Genomic DNA, 25,562 nt, shown 5'->3' with positions numbered 1-25,562 from the left:
CACATTTCTGCAATGGGCCTGCTCATATGAGTAAAATTACACACATGCTTGGGCTCTGATCCTGCAAATTCTTTTCTAGCCACCAGTACATTATATGTTTAAGGGGCAACTTTTTTCCTTGTGCAGACAGCTGCACCTCTGGCCAGTAATACTATCCTAAGAGCTTTTCTCAGAGAAGCTGATACAAAAAGTTGTATTAATAGAGTATGTTTTTATAAAATGCTGCTTTTTTATTATTCTTTTTCATGTTGCTTGCTTATCCTCATCCTGTCTTAATAAAGGTTAGTTGCTATTTAGAGTTAATTGTTCTGTCTTTAAAATAGTATTAAACTATTTCCTTAATGTTTGAGAACTGGGTTATGGAAGTGATGTTTGCATGTTATTGGTGTGATTCCTATTTGTATTTTGGGTAGTGGCCTAGAAGCCCTAACCAAGGGCTAGATCACTTGTTCCCAAACTGGGGGGTGTGGAAGAACATCCCGGGGGAGGCACACCAGGATCTGGGCAGGCCGACACGGAGGGCAGGAGGGAGTGCCACCCAGAACTCTGGGTTCCACTCTGCCCCCAGCCCTGACTCAGCCCCAGCTTGGGCTCCAGCCCTGGCCCTCTCCCAGCCCCCCAGCCTCCTGCCTCAGCTCCAGGCTTCCAATCATGGTGGGGGGTGCGCACAGGTTCCATTACCGTTAGTGGGGGGGCGTGATGGAAAATGTTGGGGACCACTAGGCTAGATGCGACCCCAGCACGTGACAAGCGACAGCCCCTGTTTCGAGGGCTTGCACGCTAAACACACAGAGTGACGTGACTTGCCAGGGGCCGAGCCAGGATTGGAACCCAGGCGTCCTAGCCCCCGGGCCGCTGCTCTAGCCACTAGCTGCGCACCTTGCAAGGCGCTATCTGCTCCTTCCGCTACAAATCAGTGGCCGCCCCGCCTGCGGCAACCGGGCCCCGCCCCCTGCAGGAGGCTGTATCGGCTGCTGCCGCCGCCGCAGTTCCAGCACGTCGCCCGCGGGGAGTCAGGCCGACAGCCATGCCGGGACTGCTGCTGGGGGACGAGGCCCCCAACTTCGAGGTGGACACCACGCACGGCCGCATCCGCTTCCACGACTTCCTGGGAGACTCGTGAGTGGTGTCGGGGGGGTCCGGGGTAGGGGACAGAGACCCCCACCGCCCCGGCTTTCGAGGTCTGCGGGGGTGGGCTGGCTTCTCTTCCTTCTCTCTCTCTAGGCGGAGCTATAGGGTTCAGAGGCTTTGGGGGGGTTCCTCTTTCCTTCTCTCTGGGGGGTTATAGGGCTAGGAGGTGAGGGGGAAGAAGTGGCTGGGCTCTTTTCCTCTCTGGCGGGGAGGGGATAATGGCTGACTGTTTGTTTCTGCAACATTTCTTACAAATCCTAAATGTTGGGACTAAGCTGTCTGGCAATCCCTTGAAGTTTGAAAGAGGTATTTCCATAGTAAGACTACTATAGGCCAGTATTTTCACAGTCGACAGCTCCATGCATAACGTACCTTCCTGGGGAACTCTGCATAGGACCGCTAGACTGTCTGCTGTTCATCAGTGGAACACAGCAAGTACAGTAGTTAAAAGGGGACTGAGGATTTAGCTCACCATAGTTACTATTCAGTCTAAAGCGCATGTGTCTTCCATAACGCTAATAGGGAGCATGCTGTAGTGTGAAATACAAAGGGCTGTGCCCACGTTGCCAGAACATATGCTATCAGGCCAGTTGCTCAGTATCCGAGGATGACACTTACTGGTATGAACCAGTGTGGGATTTGGAAAGAACAGGATCCCATGTAGGCTTTGAAACAGCTGAGTCATTTCTGACCTTGTGTAAACAAGCTCTAATATTTCATGTCCGATTACTCATATTAAATCACAAAAAAGGCAAACAGATCAGACAATGGAACTTGGAAACAAATCTGTATCTTTATACCCCATTTCCCCAAGGGGGAAGTATAAAAGACTGTTAACTTTCATGCTCTGTGTAGAACAACCTCAGCCCCCAAAGCAATGTGACTGAAATAAAAAGACGCTGCTGTGCCAGTTTGTTCAATACCTAATGTCCAATGTTTGTTCATCTGAAATTATAGTAACAGTCATTTCAAATGTGTTTTATGGGTCTGGGATGACGGCAGTTTCCTGGTAGGGCATTAAAAGGCAGCAATTTTTCAACATAATCTGGTGGCATGAAATTAAAGAAGATTTGAGAGAGTAAGTAGAGGGACTATGCTGCTGGAGACAGTTCACATAGCACCATGCACTGTCAGGTGCCCTGAATGGTGGAATAAAAGGAAACGTATTAGATTTGGTAGTGAAGGAAGTAGGGATAGTAAAAAGATGAAATCTCTACACTGGGTAGGGCCACTGTTGTGTGACTTGATTTGAGCTGGAGAAGCCACTGTGATTGACTGTCACTGGACTGCTGCTGGTCCCTTAGTGGAGTTTGATGGCAGCACAAAAGCCAGCCCTGCAGAAGGGGATGGTTTTGAAATGGTCTGTGTTCATGTATTCCATGAGGAAACAGTCTGTTGCCGTAGTGCCCAAAGCTTGCCACCTGAGGGCCAAATATATTATTTCAAAAGGGCAGCAGACAGCCAAGGGGAGGGACAGGACTATGGGAATGCTCCTGGTGCTGCTCCTTGGGCTGTGGGAGACTGGTGGGAGGCCATGCACCACATTTCCCTCAGGTAGCAGCAGGACTGATGCAGAGGCTCAGGGCACAGCTTAGGGTATTTGCTTTCCATTCATAATCAAACAAATGTTCTGCTTATCACAATTGCCCTCCAGGGTCACAGACTAGGCACCACTGCTCTAGCACTCATCGCAGGATACTGGGAATCAAACTGGGTTCTCTTTATTCTATCACACCCTTCCTGTGACTTGACTTCCCAGAGCTTCAGTTTCCTTATCTGTGACATGTGTGCTACCTCTTAGGGGTATGATCTCAGTTCATTATTGTATTTGCAGTACTTTGGCCTGGTCTACACTAGAATATTAGGTTGGTTTAACTACATCCGTCAATGATGTGAGAAATCTACACCCCTGAGCAGTGGTGTTATGCCGACCTAAATCCCCAGGTAGACAGTGCTCAGTCGTTGAAAGGATTCTTGGGGAGGTGGATTACCTGCATCTACAGAGGTAGTGTCTACACTGAAATGCCACAGCAGCGCAGGTGTATTGCTGTAGCATTTTAAGTGTAGATAAGCCCTTTGCGTTCCTTGCATGGAAGGCATCGTTGAGGTGCAAAGTTTTCTGTAAACTTGGGTTGTCGTTTTTTATCCCAAGATTAGCAATGGTGGAGTGAATTGATTCCATTCCAAGCCCAATCTCTAGACAAAACTTAGCAATGCTTAGTATATTTCAAAGCACTTTACAAGGGAGGGATAAGACCATTATCCTATGTTATAGGTAGGCGGTGCTGGTGGAAATGAAGCGCACAGAGTTCATCTAAGTAGCGGGGGAAGTAAATTTAAAAAAATCCAGATTCCTTTGGGACTAGGGTTCACATTTACATATCAGAATAATTTACCTGGCTTCTGTCAGATACAAATGGGTGTCCTGTCAGCTGACTGAGCTTGCGGGATGGAACAGACTGAAGTTTGCTATACTGGTCTCGTTTGGATGTGTAGGATGGTGGCTTTTGGATGCAGTCAGATCTAAAAATCCCTCTATTTTAGAAAAACAAACAAACAAAAAAAACCCTGTTATTGAGGGTCAAGACACCGGCCAGGAGCCCCAGCTAGTCTGTCTGTGTGTGTGTGTGTGTGTGCGCGCCAGAGAAGGGAATATCCATAAAATCAGATTCCTGTAAATGCACCACTCTTCAAAATCCATTGCTGGGTTTCTAGGCACAGTCATGGGTTTTCGTAATCCTCAGCCTGTTACCCTCTGTACATGCAGTTCAGCATTTGACCTTTGGAGGTATTCCTACTGGACTACAAACTATTTGAGCATAGTTCATTCTGCACCACTCAGTCAGCTAAATAAGCAAAGAAAGTAGAGCTGTCAATTAATTGCAGTTAACTCATGCAATTAACTCAAAAAAAATTAATTTGGATGTTTTCCTACATTTTCATATCGATACCTCTATCCCGATATAACGCGGTCCTCAGGAGCCAAAAAAATCTTACCGTCTTGTAGGTGAGACCGCGTTGTATCGGAGTAGGGAGAGGAACCGCTCCCCGCCCCAGCTCACCTCTGCTCTGCCTCCGTCTCCTTCCCTGAGCGTGCCGCCACTGCTCCACTTCTCCCTCCCTTCCAGGCTTGCCGCGCCAATCAACTGTTTGGCACGGGAAGCCTGGAAGGGAGGGGGGAGAAGCAGAGTGGCGGTGGCGCGCTCAGGAGAGGAGGCAGAGGCGAGCTGGGGCGGGGAATGGTTCCTCTGCCCCCCCTTACTTTCTGCACCCCCCCCCACTCACCTCCACTCCGCCTCTTCCCACAAGCACCCCGCAGCGCCGCTTCTCCCCCCTCCCAGGCTGATTGGCCTGGCAAGCCTGGGAGGGGGGAGAAGCAGAGTTGCAGTGTGCTCAGGGGAGGAGGCAGAGCAGAGGTGAGCTGGGGCGGGGGGGCCACGGCAAGTAATGGGGGGGAGGTGCAGAGGAACTGCTTGCGGTAATACAAATTTAGATATAACAAGGTAAAGCAGCCCCGCTCCCCGGAGCGCTACTTTACCACGTTCTATCCAAATTGGCGTTATATCGGACCGCATTATATCAGGGTAGAGGTGTATTGTATTCTGTGTTGTAATTGAAATCAAAGTGTATATATTTGATTATAAATATTTGCACTGTAAAATGATAAACAAGAAATTAGTATTTTTTCAGTTCACCTCATACAGGTACTGTAGTGCAATCTCTTTGTCATGAAAGTGTAATTTTAGAGCCTACAGGTCCACTCAGTCCTCCTACTTGTTCAGCCAATTGCTAAGATAAAAAAGTTTGTTTACATTTACAGGAGATAATGCTGCCCCTCTTCTCACTGTCTGGTGACACTATAAATAAGAACAGGTTTTTGCATGGCACTTTTTTAGCCAGCATTGCAAGATATTCATGTGCCCCTTCATGCTTCGGCCACTATTCCAGAGGATGTGCTTCCATGCTGATACTCGTAAAAAAAAATGCATTAATTAAATTTGTGACACAGTTCTCCCCCAAGGAGTTTAATGTCCCCTGCTCTGTGTTTTACCTGCATTCTGCCATATATTTCATGTTCTGGCAGTCTCGGATGATGACCCAGCACGTGTTCTTCATTTTAAGAACACTTTCACTGCAGATTTGACAAAACGCAAAGAAGGTACCAATGTGAGATTTCTAAAGATAGCTACAGCACTCGACCCAAGATTTAAGAATCTGAGAGGGATGACATGTGGAGCATGCTTTCAGAAGTCTTAAAAGAGCAACACTCTGATGCAGAAACTACAGAACCCGAACCACCAAAAAAGAAAATCAACCTTCTGCTGATGGCATCTGACTCAGATAATGAAAATGAACATGTGTTGGTCTGCACTGCTTTGGATCATTACTGAGCAGAACCCATCATCAGCATGGATGTGTGTCCCCTGGAATGGTGGTTGAAGCATGAAGGGACATAATAAATCTTTAGCATCTGGCACATAAATATCTTGCAACGCCGGCTACAATAGTACCATGAGTACACCTATTCTCACTTTCTGGTGACGTAAATGAGAAGTGGGCAGCATTATCTCCTGAAAATGTAAACAAATTTGTTTGTCTGAGTGATTGGCTGAACAAGAAGTAGGACTGAGGGGACTTCTAGGCTCTAAAATTTTACATTGTTTTGTTTGAGTGCACTTTTTTGTACGTAATTCTACATTTGTAAGTTGTACTTTCATGATAAAGTTATTGCACTACAGTATTTGTATTAGGTGAATTGAAAAATACTATTCTTTACAGTGCAAATACTTTTAATAAAAAATAAATATAAAGTGAGCACTGTACACTTTGCATTGTGTTGTAACTGAAATAAATATATTTGAAAATGTAGAAAACCTCCAAAAATAGTTAAACTATCATAGAATACCATCTATTTAACAGTGTGATTAATCATGAGACAGCCCTAAAAGGAAGTGCAATTGGGAGTTACTTTCAATTTTACGTTGCTCCCCATGGCATATTTTGAAAATTGGCAAGTCTATAGTAGCCAAACTTGGCAGATTTTCTGCCTTATCTCTACAACAGTTTGAGTTTTTATATTTCAGTGTTGTTACAAGTTAGCTGGGTAGTTTTCACCAGATAATATATACAGTAATAAAAAGGTGCAAAGCCATAAACTCCCCTAACAACCATGCTCATCACACAGTAATTCAGATCTATGAGCTAAACTGTAACTTGTTTTGTCCCTGGGTTAACACTGCTGGTGCAGATCAAATAAGGTGGAGGCTGCACAGGCTAGTGTGGACTAATGTGTTTCATGTCTACTGTGGGTCAAGTAAAAAAAATGCTGTGTGGCAAGTACTGTATGTATCTGGGGTCAGGATTTTTCTTAGAGAAACTTGATGTTGGGATTACTAATGAGCTCACGGCATGAGGTCCTGTCACTTTTAGCCGTTATGGAGATCCCAGTTACCTACCTAAAAGTGTTCTAAGAAATGCTTACTTCTTCCTTTTTAATTATTGAGTCATACTTACAGAAAGTTCTTCATCTCTGAAGACTCTTTGTAATAGTGCTTATGTGGGTTGTTTCCCCATTTTTTTATTTATTTATTTACTTATTTATTTTAAAACGGTCCTTCCCAGCTTATCAATGGGGAGGTGATGTGGCCTGGTGGATAGAGCAATGGACTGGGATGCAGGAGACCCCCCTCACCCCACCCCACCGGCCTGATAGGTGAGCGTGGGCAAGTCATGTCCCCTCTGCATGCCTCAGTTTGCCCATCTGTAAAAGAGGTTCAGGTATACTGACCACCTTTATAAAGCACTTTAATATCTACTGATAAAAAGTACTATGTAAGAGCTAGGTATTATTTATCACACCAGAACCTAGAGCTATCACGGCACATAGCTGCTAACTACTACTATTCTGAGGTTCAGTATAACAAACTAGGCCAGGACAAGACCCAGCACCTTATTTTGAAGGGGTGTCCCCATCTAGAGGTGACTGACCAGATGAAAACTGCACAGAAGGTAATAATTGAGGTTGTAAAATATCAGTGACCCTTTAAGGATGTTAATTCAGGTGACTTAGTAGCGGAGTCTTGTTCCAGTGGCACTATAAAGGTCTAACGAGTATACCGTATACATCGGCATTAACTTTATGGTGATTCTACTTGACAAAGAAATGCAACGTTTGTCCTGGAGGATGGGAGTGGAAGTGGCAGCCACTGGAGACAAATCACTTTAAAGTTTTTTAGTTTATTATCTTTTGATATGGTGACATGCCCACAGTTCACATCATTAAGCTAAAGTGGAGAGGCAAAACAGGGAGATGAGAATGAAGAGTGAGGATTGGGGAGAAGAGTTCTAAAAGCCTGAAGGGTCATTCTGCAAGATTTGCTTCACCTCAGCCTCTTACAGTGATGGAGACACAAGAAGGATCTCTTAAAGGAATTCCTTGCTCAGTTGATGAGGAGATGAACAGTGCACTTAATTCCTGAGGCCAGCAAGCTTAAAATACCATCTGCAGCTAGGTATTTCTCCGTGTGTCTAACAGATTCCTAATCAGAATCTGGGCTCATTCTGTTGCTGTTCTCCATTCTGTTCCCTTTCAGATGGGGCATCCTCTTCTCTCATCCCCGTGACTTCACTCCCGTCTGCACCACTGAGCTGGGTCGAGCAGCAAAGCTGGCCCCTGAGTTCAAAAAGCGCAACGTTAAAATGATAGCCCTCTCTATTGATGACGTTAGTGACCATCTCGCCTGGAGTAAGGTATGCTGGGGGTGAAGAGTTGGCAGCAGGGAACTCTTTGAGGGAGCCCTGAATAACTGCCTGTATTATTACTAGCATGCAGAAGGGTTGGTCTTGCTTTGTAACATAAGCACACTAATGGAATAAAGCCACTGACTGACTGACAGACATACACTCGTTGCCAATACATATGGTAGGTGTAGTATACACCACATCAATGGGTATGTGTATGGTATTAAAATATAAATAGATGTGTGTTGGAAAGTTATGTTAACTGAATGTACTCTGCTCTCCTTTCAGTTCTGTACACCCATACCAAGTATCCCACAACACTGCAAAGCTGAAGGCAACTTTGTCATTAGAAAACAGGAAGCCTATCAAAGCCACAATACACGAAAGGCATATGCTAGCGCAGGTTAGGTTGTACCTCTACGCCCAACTAGTTTGGGATGTAGTATTTAAACAGCTAAGAAAGGAACAGAACAACAAGTTAAGGAACTGGTGGGTTGGATTTTTAATTAAGTATAAAGAGTCTTGAAACTTGTAAAAATCACACTGTAAATACTACCAGCTGACATTCATGACTTTGAAGCACACCTTTTACATAATGTGAACATGCTGCGAGAATTTGCTTCCCGGAACGAAGGTACTTCTGTCCCTTTTTCATATTGTGCTGCTTTGTATTTAGACAATAAATGTGGCTAAATTCAGTCTCTAGAACATTTTTAAGAACAAACTGTCAGTGTAGTTAAACAATTGGCCAGGCTACACCTTTTCGTCACTACTCTACCTCCACCCCAGGTTCTGGGTCTCAGAAATCTTTGCTGCTTGTAGGGTTTTTTTTGTTTGTTTTGACTCTCTCCCATGCCTGATCAGTGGGCTCAGTATTTTGATCCGAGTGCAGATATTTGTAATTTTATTAGAGGATATGACTCAGCTGGCTCAGCTCTGCCCTGTCTATCCCTCACCTTTTCTTTTCGTTCTTGAAGTGGTTGATTGTCAAGCTTTGAAGCTAAGGCTCTGCCTCCACCATATGGAAAGGAGTATGGCTTTGTATTAGTCACTTCCTTAATGCTGCCTTAATCACTCTTGGCATAGTCCAGTGTTCATGGCATCCTAATCATTCTTGCAGCACAAAATTCCTTCAAATTAGGAGCTAGGCAGGAGGGAGTTTCCTAATGTGTATGGGAACAAAATGATGCCCTCAGAGAAAAGTCAGCAATTGCTGAGACCTGCAGGATAGACTGAGAAAAGGGTTGTGGTTGATAACCACCTGAACGTGCACTCCCAATGTGGTGCCTGGTCAAGAGAGCTGAAATTATCCTTTGCTGCGTAAGTTGGAAAATGAGTGTGAATAGGGAAGTGGTGTTACGTCTGTATAGGACTATAGTGAGACCATTACTGAAATATTGTGCACCGTGCTAGTATCAATACTTCAGAAAAGATGTGGAAATATTGGACAGGGTTTAGAAAAGAGCTACGAGTGATTTCAGGTCTGGAAAATGTGCTTTTTAATGAGCTTTGACGTTCAATCTACTTATCAAAGAGAAGACTAAAGGTGCTTTGATCATCTTCTGGAAGTCCCTACAGCAAGAAGGTTTATCTAAGAGAGGACTCTAATCCACAAGACAAAAGGCAGAACAAGATTCTGCGTCTGGAAGTGGGAAGCCGGAGAAGTTCAGACTAGAAATGCAGTGCAAATGTTTGAGTGAGGCTAACGAACTGTTGGAACAGCTTACCAAGGGATGTGGTAGCTTCTGTGTCACTTGAAGTCTTAAATAAAGATTGGATGTTTCCTTTTTGAAAGATCTGTTCAAGTTCAATCAGAAGTTACATGCTTGAGGCAGGAATTACTATGTGAAAGTCTATGGCCTGTTATGCAGGCGGTCAGACTAAGATCATAATCCTTGCTTTAAAATCTATGAATAACTTCTCCTCTCAGCTCTTGTGAACACATTTCAATCCTGACTTGCAATAACCCCAGCTCTTCCAGTCCTCCGTCCCCATAGAGTTCTACCAATACAACTGAACATTGGTCTCCAGCAGTCACTGCTGTTCTGTTCGTGGGTGGCTCTAGCAAATGTTGCCAATTCTCATGAACTGGGAGATTGTCTCACTGTTGAAGCAGCCTATAGATGTACAGCATTATAGAAAACTTTGAAATGTCTGTTTAATGTGCACAAGTTTCCACTGGAAACTAGAGATTAGGCTTCAAAATGGTTCCTAAAAGGAAAATGAACTAGGATTTGAATCAGACTGCTCAGTTTCAGCATCCTGGTAGGGATGGTGTGAGTCATAAACAGCAGCTGACTCTAAGACAATGGCATGACACCTTCACCAGTTGGTTAATGTGAGTTTGAGAGTAGAGGGTCACACTGGGACTATGAGCTTTTGAAGTAAGTGGAAAAGAGCCCTGCTGCATCAGAGACAGGATTAGTGAGGGAGAGATGATAAAACACCAGTGGGATGCTCCAGTGGGTTACAGCTCTTTCTTGTTAGCATCTAACTTACGAAGTATGGAAGGCTGTTCTTAACAGAAGCAAAGACAACTGATTGATTTTGGAATCATCTTTCTACATTTGATACTGGAGACAATCCACATGTCTATGTTCCTCTGGTCATTAAACTGTTGAAATGCCAGGATAGATCCCAGGAGAACTAGAGAAGTGATTAGGGAAATGCTGGAGACCCAGAGCACTGAACTGGGATGATCACAATTCAGCTCATCTGTAAGCAACAAGCCAGGAGCAAAGCACCAAGAAACCCCTGCTCAGTTGTTGAACACAGCAGACAGCTTTAATGACCAGAGATAGCAAACTGGTTTGTAGATGAAAGCTGGTCATCATCTGTCTAGACAAAGGCAGACTGCATGAAATCCTAGACTGAGGCCTATGAAGTAAGGATTGCCCTTTAAATTGCAGCTTCTTTCATAACTAGATCTAACAAAAAGGAGATTAGAGAAGGAGCATAATTTAGCTAAAGAGTCAGTTTTCTCAATCTGTGCTGCTATTGTCCAGCAAACTTTTCTCTTTGGATTAACCATAGAAGTGTCGGGCTGGAAGGGACCTCAAGAAGTTATTTATTCCAGCCCCCCTGCGCTGAGGCAGGACCAAGTAAACCTAGACCCTCTGACAGGTGTTTTTCCAGTCTGTTCTTAAAAACCTCCAACGATGGGGATTCCACAACCTCCCTTGGTAACCTGTTCCGATACTGAGTTATCCTTAGAGTTAGGAAGTGTTTCCTGATATCTGACCGAAGTCTCCCTTGCTGCAGATTAAGCCCATTACTGCTTGTCCTACCTTCAGTGGATTTGGACAACAATCGATCACCATCCTATTTATAACAGCCCTTAAATTAAGCTCTGAAATAGGCTTCCAAGGGAGGCAGTGGAATCCCCATCATTGGAGGCTTTTAAGAACTGGTTGGACAAACCCCTGTCAGGGACGGTCTAGGTTTACTTGGTCTTGCCACAGCATATGGGGCTGGACTTGATGACTTTTCAAGGTCCTGTCCAGCCCCATGTTAATTCATTAATGCTTATGAAGAGCTTTGTGATAACTGGAGAAGAAGCGCTGAAGTTATATAAATTATGGTTCAACTTGCTATATAGTCAGTGTCCCATTTTATATATGCAGAAGTGACGTTTCCCTCTTGTACCAACGGAGCTTGTTCTCTAGTAGTCTGTCAGTGGCATCAGTCAGGTTATAACTTGCCTGCCCACTCACAAGCTGTAGTAGTCTTTATATGCAGTCAGTGAAAACATATTTTCATCTTTCAATTAAGTGATCAGAAGGAAAATTTCAGTATTTGATGTTCTGCTGATGTAAGCAAGTGACAAATAGCTTTCAGAAAGTGAGATCTTCACTCCCCAAGCTAAATGATCACTGCAGTGATCACCAACATCTGATGCTACTATTACCTTAGCAGGCATCGATGGTCCTGTTTTTCATTGCTGTCTCAGCCCAACTACCCTCAGCATCTTCAGGTGAGAAAAGCCTACTGCCATTCGCTTCACTGACACCGGCTTATTTTAACTTGGACAGAGGGAAATACCAGTGTATAGGGGAGCTGAAAGAGCCTTGGATTGTTTCACTGCATTGAAAGGTGCAGATTGCAGTTACTTTTTATGAAGCTCTGTGGCAGTAGGGGAGAGACTGGAATGATTTAGCTTCTCAGAAGTCATAACTAAATCCTGTGGATTCTTCCTCCAGGCTCAGCTTTTCCTGAATGAAGACACTTGATTGATCCAGAGTTATGTATCTGATGGGTCACTTAAAGCATTTTGAACCTCTGAACTGTTTAGCGGTGGTTCTGTCTTAGATATTGCTGCTTCTGTGCTGCTTCTTCTCTTTGTTTTACTCTCATTTAGGGGTATTTGCATGAAAAGGATTGGCTCCTTCTGGAGCAGATCTCTCAAAACAAATAATCATGCTAATAATCTTTCAATAAACAGGTGAGGAAAGGAAAAATATCATGGAATTATTTCTGGGAAGCATCAACAGCTCTAAACTGGATACATTTCAGGGGCTGTAATAGAAACAAGAATATTTACCTATATCAAAACAGTGGAGATGGCTATAGTGGAGTTTAATTTTGTTTTTCAGTTTTGATGGAGAGACTTTGAAGCTTTGTGGAATGATGCAGGATAATGCTGCATGCCTATGAATCCATCTAGCAGCTTCCTTTTATTGGTTCATTACGTTAGTGATGGGCTGCCTGGATCTAGAAATGGGTGAGACCTCTTTCCAGGAAAGCCGGTGCATTTATTGTCAAATTAGCCCTTGCTCTCTGAATGCCAAACACAGTGTAAGTTGTAATGCAGGAAGCTGCCCCTGCTAGACTGGACTGCAGCCACCAAATCATTTTCTTGAAGCTTTTTCTGGACTCCTGCCACGTGCCTCGTAGACTTAGATGAAAGTCCAGAATGCCATGTCTTCATCCACTAAACCGCTCGCTGCACATCACACCAGGCTATAGAGTAAACTTAGATCTCAGGACTTTGCTGCTAAAAATAAACTGGAGAAACTGGCAGTTGTGCACTTTACCCTCCAGACTTCCCGTGAAGCCAGTTCACTTTTTTTCATACAGAATTTCATGAGGTGCCTGGGGATTTACAATGGTTCAGAAAAGCCACAATCCTTTAATTAAAAGAGAATAATCCAGTCCAAAGACTGACCGACAGCGCAACACCAAACAGGGACTAGCGCAGCCAGTACCTTGCTGATGACTCTTGTGATGAGAGGGTATGAAAGGCCAGAGGAAAGCTAGGACTTGGTTTAGGCATCCTGTCAGACTCTAAATTTGGAGACTCTCTTGCTCTGGATTGAACAGTCCGTTCAGTGAGCTTTCTAGATCCCTTTATAGAGCAGCACTCTGTTTAGACTCACAGACTTGATGATCATCTAGCCTGACCTACTGCACATTGCAGGCCACAGACCCTCCCCCACGCACTCCTGTAACAGACCCCTAATCTCTGGCTGAGTTACTGACGTTCTCAAATCGTGGTTTAAAGACTTCAAAGTTCAAATTACAAAAAATCCACAATTTACTTTTCCCTCCAACAGAAACAACTCAGCAAATTAAACACCAATTTGTGAAATGTTTGTCAACCTGAATCTGTGCTGCTTTGTCTGAAGGATTTCACCCAGCTCTACTCCTAGCACATTTCTGTTTTACTGCACCCACAACAAGTGTGTGTGGTTTTTTTTTTTTAATTTTAGTTTCTTTTTAAAAGTAAAAACATCAAACGGAACACTGTGAAACAAAATGTTAGATTCTGGTCAAACTTGAATTTTTTTTAACTTCAGTTCATCAAAAAAAAAAAAAAAACCCAAACCAACTTGCATTTTGTTTTGGGTGAAACCAAAACAGCGCTCCACCTTGTTTGGCCACCAAACCAGAAAAACCCAAACCCAATTATTCACACAGCTCTAGCTAGGAGGCTGCAGTAGAGATAAAGATTATTTCAGCCCCCAAAAGCTCACAGCTTAATTCTATACAAGATATAAATAGTAGTAACAAGACATCTGTCTAATTGTATAAAATATTGTTGCCATGCTGTGGGAATTGTAGAAGTCTTAGAGTAGCATAAAGAGAATATAGAGAGGCTTTTCCAGACTCATTAGGAGTTGAGTGGTAACAAACAAATTTAAAATATCCTTGAGGAATTAGCACCGCATTAGGTTTATGGCAATAAAGAGTTGGCTGTGACACATAACCAAAGGATCAGTCTTCACATACATACTGATATTGTGTGGGAGACTCCGATGAAAACGGGAGAAATAGTTCAGTGCTGGTAGCAAGAGAGCTGCTGTTCTGGGAAAACATGGTCTGTTTGCCTCAGACTTTTTGCAGTTCTACAAACTCTAATTGGCACAGTGGCTCTGCTCTTACTATGCTGCGTAAACACTAAGCAAGTCACTACAAACTATATAAATACATTTTTAAATGGGACTTGGAAAGGACTTGACAGACAGGGGAACCCAGGCCCACCCTCTACTCCAGGTTCCAGCTCAGGGACCCTCCAGCCAGCAATCAAAGTCTGTTCCCTTCTAAGCCTCACTGCCTTTCCCTGAGCCCTCTCCTACCTTCCTCTCTCTCTCTGGGTTTTCCAGCCCAAACACACTTCCCCTCTCCCAGGGAGTGACTGCAGTCCCCTTTCTGCTGTGAATTTCCTGCCTTTATAACCCCAATCTAGCTGATTCCTCCTTAGCTGGCCTCCCTCACTCAGTCAGGGGATTACTTAGCCATCTCTCAGCTGCCAGCCTGTTGGGTTAATTAGCCCCCTTCTTTGTCTTCATTAACCCTTTCAGGGCAAGCATGAGCTGAACACCCCATCACAGCCGGGCCTGGAAGATAAGTTGTTCTTACGGGTTCCTAATAGTCTCCTTGTTCACCTGTCTTTTCCATTCCAAAACCTTAAAACTTGCTTTTTAAAAATAGCCTTGTTCGCTCTGCTGCCTTGAAGTCCCAAGAGCTGTCTGTGCCCGGTTCCAGAGGGGGCAGAGAGTCCACGGAAAATAGAAATGGAACTGTTAAGGCCCTGTCCATGCTGGTAGTGAAATTGTATCAGGGAGATAACTGTACATTAGTGACCTGGAAAACTTGAATTAATAATAGCTGTGTTTGGAGCGCACTGCCCAGGCAAACTATGCACCACTGAGCTATTTTAAACCTGCCCTGAAAATTAGACTGACGGCCTTGGTTAATGCTAAGTGGGGTGGATACGGTGTAATTTTTTCCCAGCAAATGTGCATTGCATTTTCCATTCGAATCTGACTTGGTCTGCATTCTCTCTTGTGTTTTTTACCCTCGCCAGCCAGTACTGAGGATAGTCAGGTAACTTGTCCTGGGTGTCATTGCTGGATCTAGGCCTTGACTAGAGAGCAAAGTTCCATCCATTAAAGAACAGGGGCCGAACGTATCCTTGATCTAAGTGGTGCAACTGTTACTGACATCGGCATGTGTTGTACCTGCTTACCCCAGGTCTAAATTTGACTCTAGCTGTGTGTAATGGGACCTTTTTAACTATCAGAGGTGCGGAATCGCATGTACTGAATGATTCACATCCATCATCAGTGAGCGCTCTTTATCTGAGCTCCAATTCAAAAACTTTGCCCAAAATATGGGGTCTTTCAGCACATATTGTAAGTGTGATATTGATTGATTGTTGCATTGTACTACTTAAAACTAGGGCTGTCAAGTGATTAACAGCGCGATTAATCTTTTTAAACAACAAGAGAATACCATTTATTTTAAATGTTTGGATGTTTACTACATTTTCAAATATATTAATTTCAATTACAACACAATAGAAAGTGTACAGTACTCACTTTATATTTAGTTTTGATTACAAATATTTGCACTGTAAAAAACAAAAAAAATATTTTTCAGTTCATCTCATACAAGTACTGTAGTGCAGTCTCTTTACCATGAAAGTGGAACTTACAAATGTAGAATTATGTACAAAAAAAACCCTGCATTCAAAAATAAAACGATGTGAAACTTTAGCGCTTACAAGTCCACTCAGTCCTACTTCTTGTTCAGCCAATCATTCAGACAAACAAGGTTGGTTACAATTTGCAGGAGAGAATGCTGCCTGCTTCTTCTTTACAATGTCACCTGAAAGTGAGAATGGGTGTTTGAATGGCACTGTTGTAGCCGGCATTGCAAGGCATTTACGTGCCCATATGCTAAACATTTGTCATAAGTTCAGTTATGTACCCCCCAAAAAATCTGCATTTCTAAGTTACGCTTCCATGATAAAGGGATTACACTTCAGTACTTGTATGAGGTGAATTGAAAAATACTATTTCTTTTATCATTTTTACAGTGCATATATTTGTAATAAAAAATAATAATATAAAGTGAGCAGTGTGCACTTCGTATTCTGTGTTGTAATTGAAATTAATATTGAAAATGTAGAAAAAATCCAAAAATATTGAATAAATTTCAGTTGGTATTCTATTGTTATAAGTGCGATTAATCATGATTAATTTTTTGAGTTAATCTTGTGAGTTAACTGCGATTAATTGACATGCCTACGTAAAACGTAACTTTCTTCGTATAAAAAGAAAAGGAGGACTTGTGGCACCTTAGAGACTAACAAATTTATTTGAGCATAAGCTTTCGTGAGCTACAGCTCACTTAGCTCACGAAAGCTTATGCTCAAATAAATTGGTTAGTCTCTAAGGTACCACAAGTCCTCCTTTTCTTTTTGCGGATACAGACTAACACGGCTGCTACTCTGAAACCTTTCTTTATATAGTGTTTGTAACAGAGGTTAAAGTGCTTCAGTCATTTGTACTTTATGTACTACAACTTCTGTTGTAGGCCCTGCTGACATGAAGGAATTCAGTGTCTTCTGTCCATACTGATAAACAGAGTTTGTGTAATGTTGTTCTTCACAGTGGACTCCCCCAACAGAATAAAATCTGGTCCTTGGAAGCACAAGTCCATTCTGCCTACTGCTTTAGTGCTCATACAGAGTATTCAATTTCTCCCTCCAGTCCCTTTACACCCGGACAAGGGCACATTCAACTGTACTAAAAGGGGGCAAATTCAAAACTGATCAGGTGAAATACACAATTTAATCTCATTGTGTATCTCGCTGGCAGAGGAAGTTGTTGAGACCAAGCCTGGGGTAAGATTCAGAAGAGTTGAGATGTGGATACAAAAGCTATCCAGAGCTGTTATAATCACTGCTAACATTTTGGAAGGAATATTAAACTTTTCTAGCTTTGGAACTTATGTCGGTCTCTCAACTATTAGACTAGGGCATGACCTAACATAGGGGCAGATTATCTCACATCTGCTATGGTGGGGTGTGTACCCCTTCCTCTGAAGCATCTGGGTTCTGGCCCCTGTCAGTATACTGGACTAATTGGACCTCTGCTCTGATCCAGTTTGGCCAACCCTCTGTTCCTTTGGTTGGTGCCTCAAGGTTCTTTCTATACTATTCTTCCCCTCCCCAGGGAAAGTTCTGTAAAGGAAAATAGGAGTCATGATGTTGGGTAAGAGACTGTAATGATCCTAAATCTAGTCCCTTGGTGCCGGCTGTACCTTCCCAGGCTGCTCCCCACTGCCTGCATGCCACTGACTGATGGGGTTTGGCAAGTACAGGAAAGAAAATGTCCTCTCCTCTTGCAGCAGTAGTGCACTTTAATTGCAGAGTAACATCAGAGCACTGAACGGCAGCCTCACTGGCAAGGAAAGCCCACAGCGGAGTGTGACTGAGTTATACAGGATGAGCAAGTGACCCATAAAGCTCCTTGCACATCCTACAATGAACACCAACCTGTACTTAAAGGCAGTGATCATCACAGTAAACCATCTCTTGTGACAGCTCTGATCGGTGCTTGGGGAGGCATTTCCTTGTCTCTGTACAAACTACAGTGAGGCTATTGCTTAAAAATGGTAGAAACCAAAGGTAGAAACCAGGCACGCAGTCAGTGTGGTGGTGGCGGGTGATGGGAGAGGGAGCAAGTACCTGTAATTGTAAAAGTGAAAGAAGTTTTCTCTCTACACTGTAGCCCTGTTCCTCCACACATCTGCCCTCTTGTCCTCTGCTAATGTCACTCCCAATGGGTAATTACAGCACTGAGAATCGAATTCAAAATCTTGTTTAGAAAAGAATCCCCCACCCCAGAAATCTAAGGTCGCCTGAGCCACGAATCCTCATTGCCTTGGCCCAGGAGTACCATGTTAATCCATACATTGAAATCTGGAGGTGTCGCTCGTAAAATTGGAGCGGATTTCTCTTCCCCCTCCCCCCCCCCCTTTTGATCTGAGTCTTCAGAAAGTGCTGAGCATGCCTGTGCTTTCTCTCCCCTCCTGCTACAGGACATCAATGCTTACAATGGTGATGAGCCCACAGAGAAGCTCCCCTTTCCCATAATTGCTGATGCAAAGCGGGACCTTTCAATCCAGCTGGGCATGTTGGACCCAGATGAGCGGGACAAGGATGGCATGCCGCTGACGGCGCGTGTGGTGAGCACAGGCTGCATGTGGGGCACTAGTGTAGACCGGGCGTGGGCATGAATAGGGTTGGATGACATGGGGCCTAAGCCCCTGGTGCCTTGTCTATACTAGCACACTATCCCCGTGCAGCAGCCTAAGTAACCAGTCCATTGCATACGAGTGACTAGAGTAACTGACTGGCTGGAGAATGGAGCAGATCTTCAAAGCAATTCAATGAATCCTGTCCCGCTGAGGTTTGCCAGTGGGGGGGGTTGGGTGGGTGATCCCTCTCCTAGCTATAGCTACCCTCAGTTGGGTAGGGAGACGGATGAGGGAGACTATCCAGGAGCCAGTTGCTTCTGCCTCCCAACTACGTGTTAGTTTGCTGATCCTGCGCTCCTTTGTCCTGCTGAGAGCGTGACGAGATCGGTAACACTCCTTGTCTGGGATCTCAAATGGGCAAGGAGTAGAACTAAACAGGGGCAGAGGGCCTCTGTGGATGCCTAAAATTTGTTTTGTGACGTTCCTTCTCCCCTCCAGCACTAACATTAAAAGACCGTTATTGTCCCCTTTCAAGGTAGGGACCCACAGAGGGAGGTGGTGGTAATGCTCCACACAGTAAAATAAACTACACACCTGAAATATTAGATACTGCATAAGAGCAGATGGCCGTTTTTCCTTTGTATGTGGCTGCATCTTTCCTCTACAAGAGATGAGGCTGTTTTATAATAAACATAGTGCCATCAATGTAAATAACACTTGTTCTGTCCTAAATGCTTACAGTCTAAAACGGACAGGACCCACGACTGCCTTTCAGAAGAGGGAGAGTATAGGGATTATGGGTAGGAAGGATGGTCCTGCTTTTGAGCAGGGGATTGGACTAGATGACCTCCTGAGGTCTCTTCCAACCCAAAGGCCTGGTCTACAGTAGTGCGGGGATCGATCTAAGTTACACCACTTCAGTTACATGAGTAAAGTAGCTGAAGTTAACATACTTAGATCTACTTACCGCGGTGTCTTCACTGCGGTAAGTCGACGGCTGACTCTCTCCCGTTGACTCCGCCTGCGCCTCTCCCTCTGATGGAGTACCAGAGTCAATGGGAGAGTGCTTGGCTGTCGATTATTTGTGTCTAGTATAGACATGACAAATCGACCCTCCCCCACTCCATCCCTCTCCCCGCTGGATCGATTGCTGTCCATTGATCCAGCAGGTATTGTAGACAAGCCCTAATAATCTATGATTCTATGGAGCAGGAATTGCTTTGAAGGAGGCAGTGTGGTGGTTGATGGATGAGGGAAACTATCCATATTGGAATACCTGTCTCACTGAAATGTGGCTTACCTGACACTGTTAAATGCTTGTAGCTGATATAAATTCAGGTTACTCTTCTATTCAGATTCCCAGAGTAGCTCCTTATGTCTCTCTGCTGTTCAGGTGTTTGTTTTCGGCCCAGATAAGAAGCTGAAACTGTCAATCCTCTACCCAGCAACCACTGGCAGAAACTTCGATGAGATCCTAAGAGTAGTGGATTCCCTGCAGCTGACTGCAAAGAACAAGGTTGCTACCCCAGTGGACTGGAAGGTAAATATCTATAGAGCTACATCCCAGTGCTGTAGGGCAGTTCTGGGTGTAGAGAAGGACCATTCCTAGAGTCTCTGCCCATTCTCAGGACAAGGTGAAGTTAGGTAGTTATCATACAGAGGATGTGCTAAGAGACGTGGATCGTGAGAATCCCTGCAATCCTGGGACATGCTAAGGGCACTCCTTGAGGCTGAGAAGTAGAGCTGGCTGGGAGAATTCTGACTAATGTTTCATTGGAATTTTCTGATTTGGCAAAATCAGACTTTTGTTGCAACAGTCCAATTTCATCGACGTTGCGATGGAATCCAGGCATGCAGACTGCCCCAGGGCTGGGACTCCATTCCCTGGGGTGGAGAATTTGAGTTTTAATTCCTAACCAGAGCAAACCAGATCTCAAAATAGCACAATCCTCCATGAAACGGAATTATCTTTCTCCACACAGCTCTGCTGAGAGGTGTAGTAACAGTGGGGAAAATAACGGTAACAACGGCACTGTCCACATTGCGCTCGTTAAGAGTCATACGTGGCTGGTTTAATGATAATAAGTTCTTTCCTCCTGTTATCAGTGTGGGCTCTGCAAGGCTAGGGCAGAATGAGCTGGATTCTGCTCCTGCTTGTGCATGATAAGCAGAATTGTTGTGCCAATTGCAGAGCCCAGTGCTGCCCTGGTTTCAGAAAAAAACTCTCTTGCAAACAAACCATCTGGAGTCCTCCAGAGCCCACAAAGGAGTTTTGTCTTTCTTAATCTGAGAAAGGAGACCCATGTCCTACAGAATTTGACCATTCTGATGCTTGCATACGTTATCTGTATCAAAGAGAAGTCTCGTTTGATCCATGGTATCTTATAGACCCATCTAGGTCACTTTTCCTAACGGAAAAATCTTCATAGTTTTTCATGATTAAACTAAACAACTCTCTCCTGTCGTGCATAACACTGGGAAGACTCTCTTTTCATCCTAATTATGAAGCACTCTCTTTAAAACCCAGCTGAGTACCACTATGTGTAACTGCTGCCTTATTAAAGTGAGATCTTCTGGTGTAGGTAAAATCCACCATCTGGCTATGGGCATCCTTCTGACTTGTTATCATCTTAATGAACTGGCTAGAGTTCATCACTGGCCTTGGACTTGGGACTGCTTAAGGATAATAGAGCTGTACTACTCATGGAGTGTTGCTTTTAGCTTTAGTAGAGGCTGACGTCTTAGAACTCCGATCCTCCTGCTTCAGTCCTCACTGCTGCTGTGAAATGCCCTGTAGCTGGGGAGTGTGGTAAAAGTCTCAGTAGACACTGGGTTAGTTACTTGGTGTTACAGCATCAGCTAAGCTTCCAAAAAGAACTCATGACTTTGGCTGAGCTTCCACCTCCCGACTCTTCAGTTTTGCACTGGTGATGCGGGAGTTCCCTGTGCATTCATACAAAGAGCATGGTTTTTATACCGCTCCTATTGCTGGGGTGTTCATAAAGGATCAAAGGGAAAGGTTTTCTTTGCTGCTTCTCCGGGCCTGAGGTGTGTGGCTTTGTGGAAGAGTTATTTTGAGAGGGGAATTCACAAAAGCTGGGGCGCTTAATGGAAATGCTACCCTCTCTGGGAAGATTTAGGTGATGTCTACACAAGCACTCACTGCCGTATAACTTATGTCACTTGGGTGTGAAAAAGTCACCCCCTTGAGCGACATAAGTGACATGGACCTAAGCGCCGGTGTGGGTAGTGTGATGTCTGTGGGAGAGCTTCTCCCGCTCACACAGCTACCATGCTCGTGGGGGGGGGAGTAGTTAAGCCGACAGAGCTCCCTCCCATCGGCTTAGAGTGCTTACAGTGGCGCAGCTCCACTTTTCTAGCCCTCCTTGTGAGCAGATCAGTGGTGATGACCAGGTGAGTTGTATTGTCGCGTAGGAACTGTTCAGCAAGCTGGTGTAACGTGTTCCCCGGTTGGGAGACTAGTAGCAGGCAAAGGTGTAAAGATGAAGTCCCCCTATTTTCCCTTTACATCCTTCTGTAAGTTACTTATCTGGCTGCACCTCCTTCCTTTGCTGCTGCAGTGTTACTTGTCTTGTGCACCGGCTGACTGCTGAATTGGTCCAAGTTACATTACTGATGCCTGTCTCGCGCATACCCCATCTTCGTTCAAGTCATTGCTGAATATGTCCCAGAGGCTTCATGGCAGCCAGATGTCTTGCTGCACATCTGAATATGGCAGAATGGGCTCAAGCGTATATTCATTTTCCACTCCTGCCTCGGCGGGGGTAACACCTCTTTTGTAACTGGTGAAGTTTAACGCTGGTGTGGAGGATGGCATGTGCACATCAGTGTATACGGTGACTAAGGCCTTAATGAAAGGGGGGGTCCGGGAGGTTAAAATCTCGCTTCTTAGCACGGGAACCTTGTAGTGTCCCTCGATTTCTCTGCTTCACTAAAATATTCCCTGTTTCTTACCAGCGTGGAGACCGTGTCATGGTTATTCCCAGCGTGCCAGAGGATGAGGCCAAAAAGCTGTTTCCTGAAGGAATCTTCACCAAGGAACTCCCGTCAGGCAAGAAGTATCTCCGTTACACCCCGCAACCTTAGAGCAAGTCGCTGCCAGCAGAGATACCAGACTGCCAATCATGTGGTTTTTAGCAGAGCCGTTCACCTTGGGATGGGAAGGACAGAGGCTGCTCCAGGGAGTAGTTGTCAGACCAGTTAAACTGACAGCTGCCGTGCCTGGTGTTAGCTTCTCAGGGAGCCTTCCTGGGGCTGGCTCAGAGTTGATTAGAGTCATGGCAGATGCTGGTTCTGGTAAGCCATGTGATCAGCAGCCTTGTATTATCTGCTTGAAACCAGCTGGGCAGCAGCAGTACAATATGAAATTCTTGATAATTCATCCACTTGGTACTCACCCTCCACACACCTTTATAGCTAGAAAACTGAAATGTGCTTCTCCACTGGAAACTGCTAATATATGGAAGAGGATGATGGATTTGTAATAGTGATGAACGCTTGTTCTCATGGGTCTCTCCTATTTTAATATTGGTGCTGGGGCAGGATGGAAACACTTCATGCTTCAAAAGAAAGATCCCATCCTACAATGAGACGCACCCCTGCAAATAATGATTCACAATGTGACAAAGATTATCAAAGTAGCTACAGCTGGGCTGTGAGAATTGCTGAATAAGCAGCCAAAATTGGATGGGGTGGTAGCTCATGGAATTGTCCAAGCTGCCATGTGCCTTTAGAACTAAAATTACTCTAACTTGTTAATCAAAAACTTGCCTTTGACAAGTTTGTTACCAAAGCCGATGCTGCATTAGAGGAGCTGTAGGCGCATCTGTAGCGACATGGCTTTATTGTAGACCTGTCTTTCTCATGGGGTTTTTTGCTTAGATAGTTGACGATTTTTTCTTTTTGGAGGGGGGAGTTCAACAAATAAAGCAGCATTTACCAGAAGTATGTGTAGTGTGTTTTATCTCCCCCTTACCTCAGCATGCCAACACGCACCATTAGTGCTCAAAATACATTAATAACATAGCCTTGCCTGGTAGAGTTGTGCAATGGGGACTTTCACAGGTAGCCAGAGCTCTGGATTCATGCCAGCATGGTAGTATTTGTCATCCTAATCAAACTTTGTAAATGAAGCAATTATCTCAAAATACAGGAGCCTCAACAAAAGCAAATAATAGGATTATCTTTACATGTCATACCTTTGTACCCTTACTTTCTGTATCTAGCTGAACCCACCCTCTTGTTTGCCCTGGGGAGATGCTGTATTCATTTCCATGGAGTATAAGGGCCAAAAGAGCCAAAGGTGTTAACATGACCTGGAAGCTGTCCAACTTTAAACAGTTTTAAATAAAGAGGGGGTGGGGTTTGGAAACCAGAGACTTCAGCCTGCATAGTTCATGGCAAACAGAAACAAATGCTAAAGCCTGGAGAGTCATTGATGGGGATACACAAAGAGAAAAGGAGCTAAAACAAGTCATAAAGCACTTACCCTGAAAAGATTCTATAAATCAAAGTTAGGATTTGGTTATCAAATTCACATTTAAAGAGCGATGATACCAGTTAGTCTTATTTCATCAGACCTCCCTTCTTGGGGGCTGGGCAAGAGCGGGGAAGGGCTTGTTTTGTTGCTCAGTTGCAAGATGTTAAGAATGGTCACCTTTCCTAATCGACAAACAGAGAAGCACAAAGGGGAGAGGCAGCGTAGTAAAGATGGAGGAAATACAGCTTTGTTGATGTTCCCAGGGCTACAGGCAGCAGGTCAGCTACAGCCAGATGCTCTGGTCTGGCCCGTCAGTCATGATAGCAGTTACCCTGGCTCATCTTCTGGTCTGGGGTCTGGGACATCATCTGGCTGGTCTGGTCCCTCTCTACTGGTCTCTCTCAGGCTGGGCAGAGCTGGATAGGGTATCTCATCACAGTGTGCTGATGCCAGGTGGTACAGATGACCTTAGGATCACATGGAAAGCAGAGAGAGGATAGGAGGGAAAACAGTGGGGCGGGCAGGGAAGACAGAGTAGGATCTTGGGTCTTCAGCAGGAGTTTTGATTCATGTGGTCAGGAAGCCCAGATCACAGTGCGGTTGCATCATGATGCAATGACTCAGCAACCCTGGGCAAAGGACGAGAGTCCTGGTGTGGGAGTCTGATGGCCTTCCCCCTCCTCCAGGCATCCCTTGGTTGATCTGCCCCCAAAAGCCTCTTTCAAAGGGACTCAATAAAGGGGTGATGGGCAGAATAGTCCAGCCTCTTTTTTTCTTACCAATTAGGCCTAACTGCTGACATGCTGAGTTCAGTCTGTTACCTTCCAGGCCCACGTTTTTTGTTTATTCAACACAGTCCTTGAGTTGTATGACAGAGCCCCTTGTGGGCAGAGGAACTCAGCCCATTCTTCACTTTTACACGGTTTCATAGAACAGGCTTTGTTGGCCTTGTTGCCTTTTCCCATCAGTGTTTTTCATGTGATTGGAACACTGATAACCTGGCTCCACTTTCCCTGCCGTTGAGCTCACAATTAGGGTAAATTTATGGCCCAGTTGGTATAACAGCTGTTTTTTGCAAACTAGAAATGTACAGCACTTTTCATACCCAAGCCCTGGACACATGGGCTTTGACCCCATGATCTCTAGCCTCAGAAGCAGGAGCCCTACCCCTGTTGTCAGGCCTCCACAGCGCACAGCTCTTCATACATTTAAAATGATGCATTTCATGCCAGGGAAGACACCTTTCACTTTTCATAACCAGTATGTGTGTGTCCAGAACAGAGCCCACAGCCTCCCCTAGCCCGCAGTCATGCCCTACACCAGCAACTCAGCCTTACGTTTCTCAGGGAAAGAAATGTGTGAATTGGTTACAAAGAGCCTCTTAGCTGGGAGTAAAAGTTTCCTGTCACTTTGACTGCCAGAGCATCTTTGGGATAGCAACTTGTGATCTTTGCCACCCTGAGTCCAGTGCCTCAGCCTTGGAGCAAAGACTTTGTCAATTATGCATGAAGTGGCCAGGGCCAAAATCTATCCCCATTACTGCAGGAACGAGCGGTTCAGCTGGCACCTCGAACCTGCAAAGCCAGAACTGGCCCTGCTCATGGAGCATGCTGCCTTTTCCTGTTCTAGGAGAGGTCTGCCAACTGGGGCAGGTATTTTCACCATGTGAGAGACAGTTTGCAATTGGCAATTCTTGCAACCC

The 25,562-nt window shown here is 44.6% G+C and overlaps 1 protein-coding gene across 1 annotated transcript; it reads left to right on the top strand.

Moving 5' to 3' along the window:
- Nucleotides 1-960: 960 nt before the first annotated feature.
- PRDX6 (peroxiredoxin 6) lies at nt 961-23,325 on the top strand. The gene is made up of 5 exons (XM_048862669.2): nt 961-1,119; nt 7,725-7,881; nt 18,202-18,348; nt 19,754-19,900; nt 22,339-23,325. Exons 1-5 carry the CDS (start codon nt 1,028-1,030, stop codon nt 22,465-22,467), a joined length of 672 nt encoding a protein of 223 aa, XP_048718626.1. The 5' UTR covers nt 961-1,027; the 3' UTR covers nt 22,468-23,325.
- Nucleotides 23,326-25,562: the final 2,237 nt, after the last annotated feature.

Source organism: Caretta caretta, chromosome 8, assembly GCF_965140235.1.
Source record: "Caretta caretta isolate rCarCar2 chromosome 8, rCarCar1.hap1, whole genome shotgun sequence".
NCBI lineage: Eukaryota > Metazoa > Chordata > Testudines > Cheloniidae > Caretta > Caretta caretta.
Note: the sequence above shows the minus strand (reverse complement) of the source record. Positions and strands in the feature narration are given on the sequence as shown.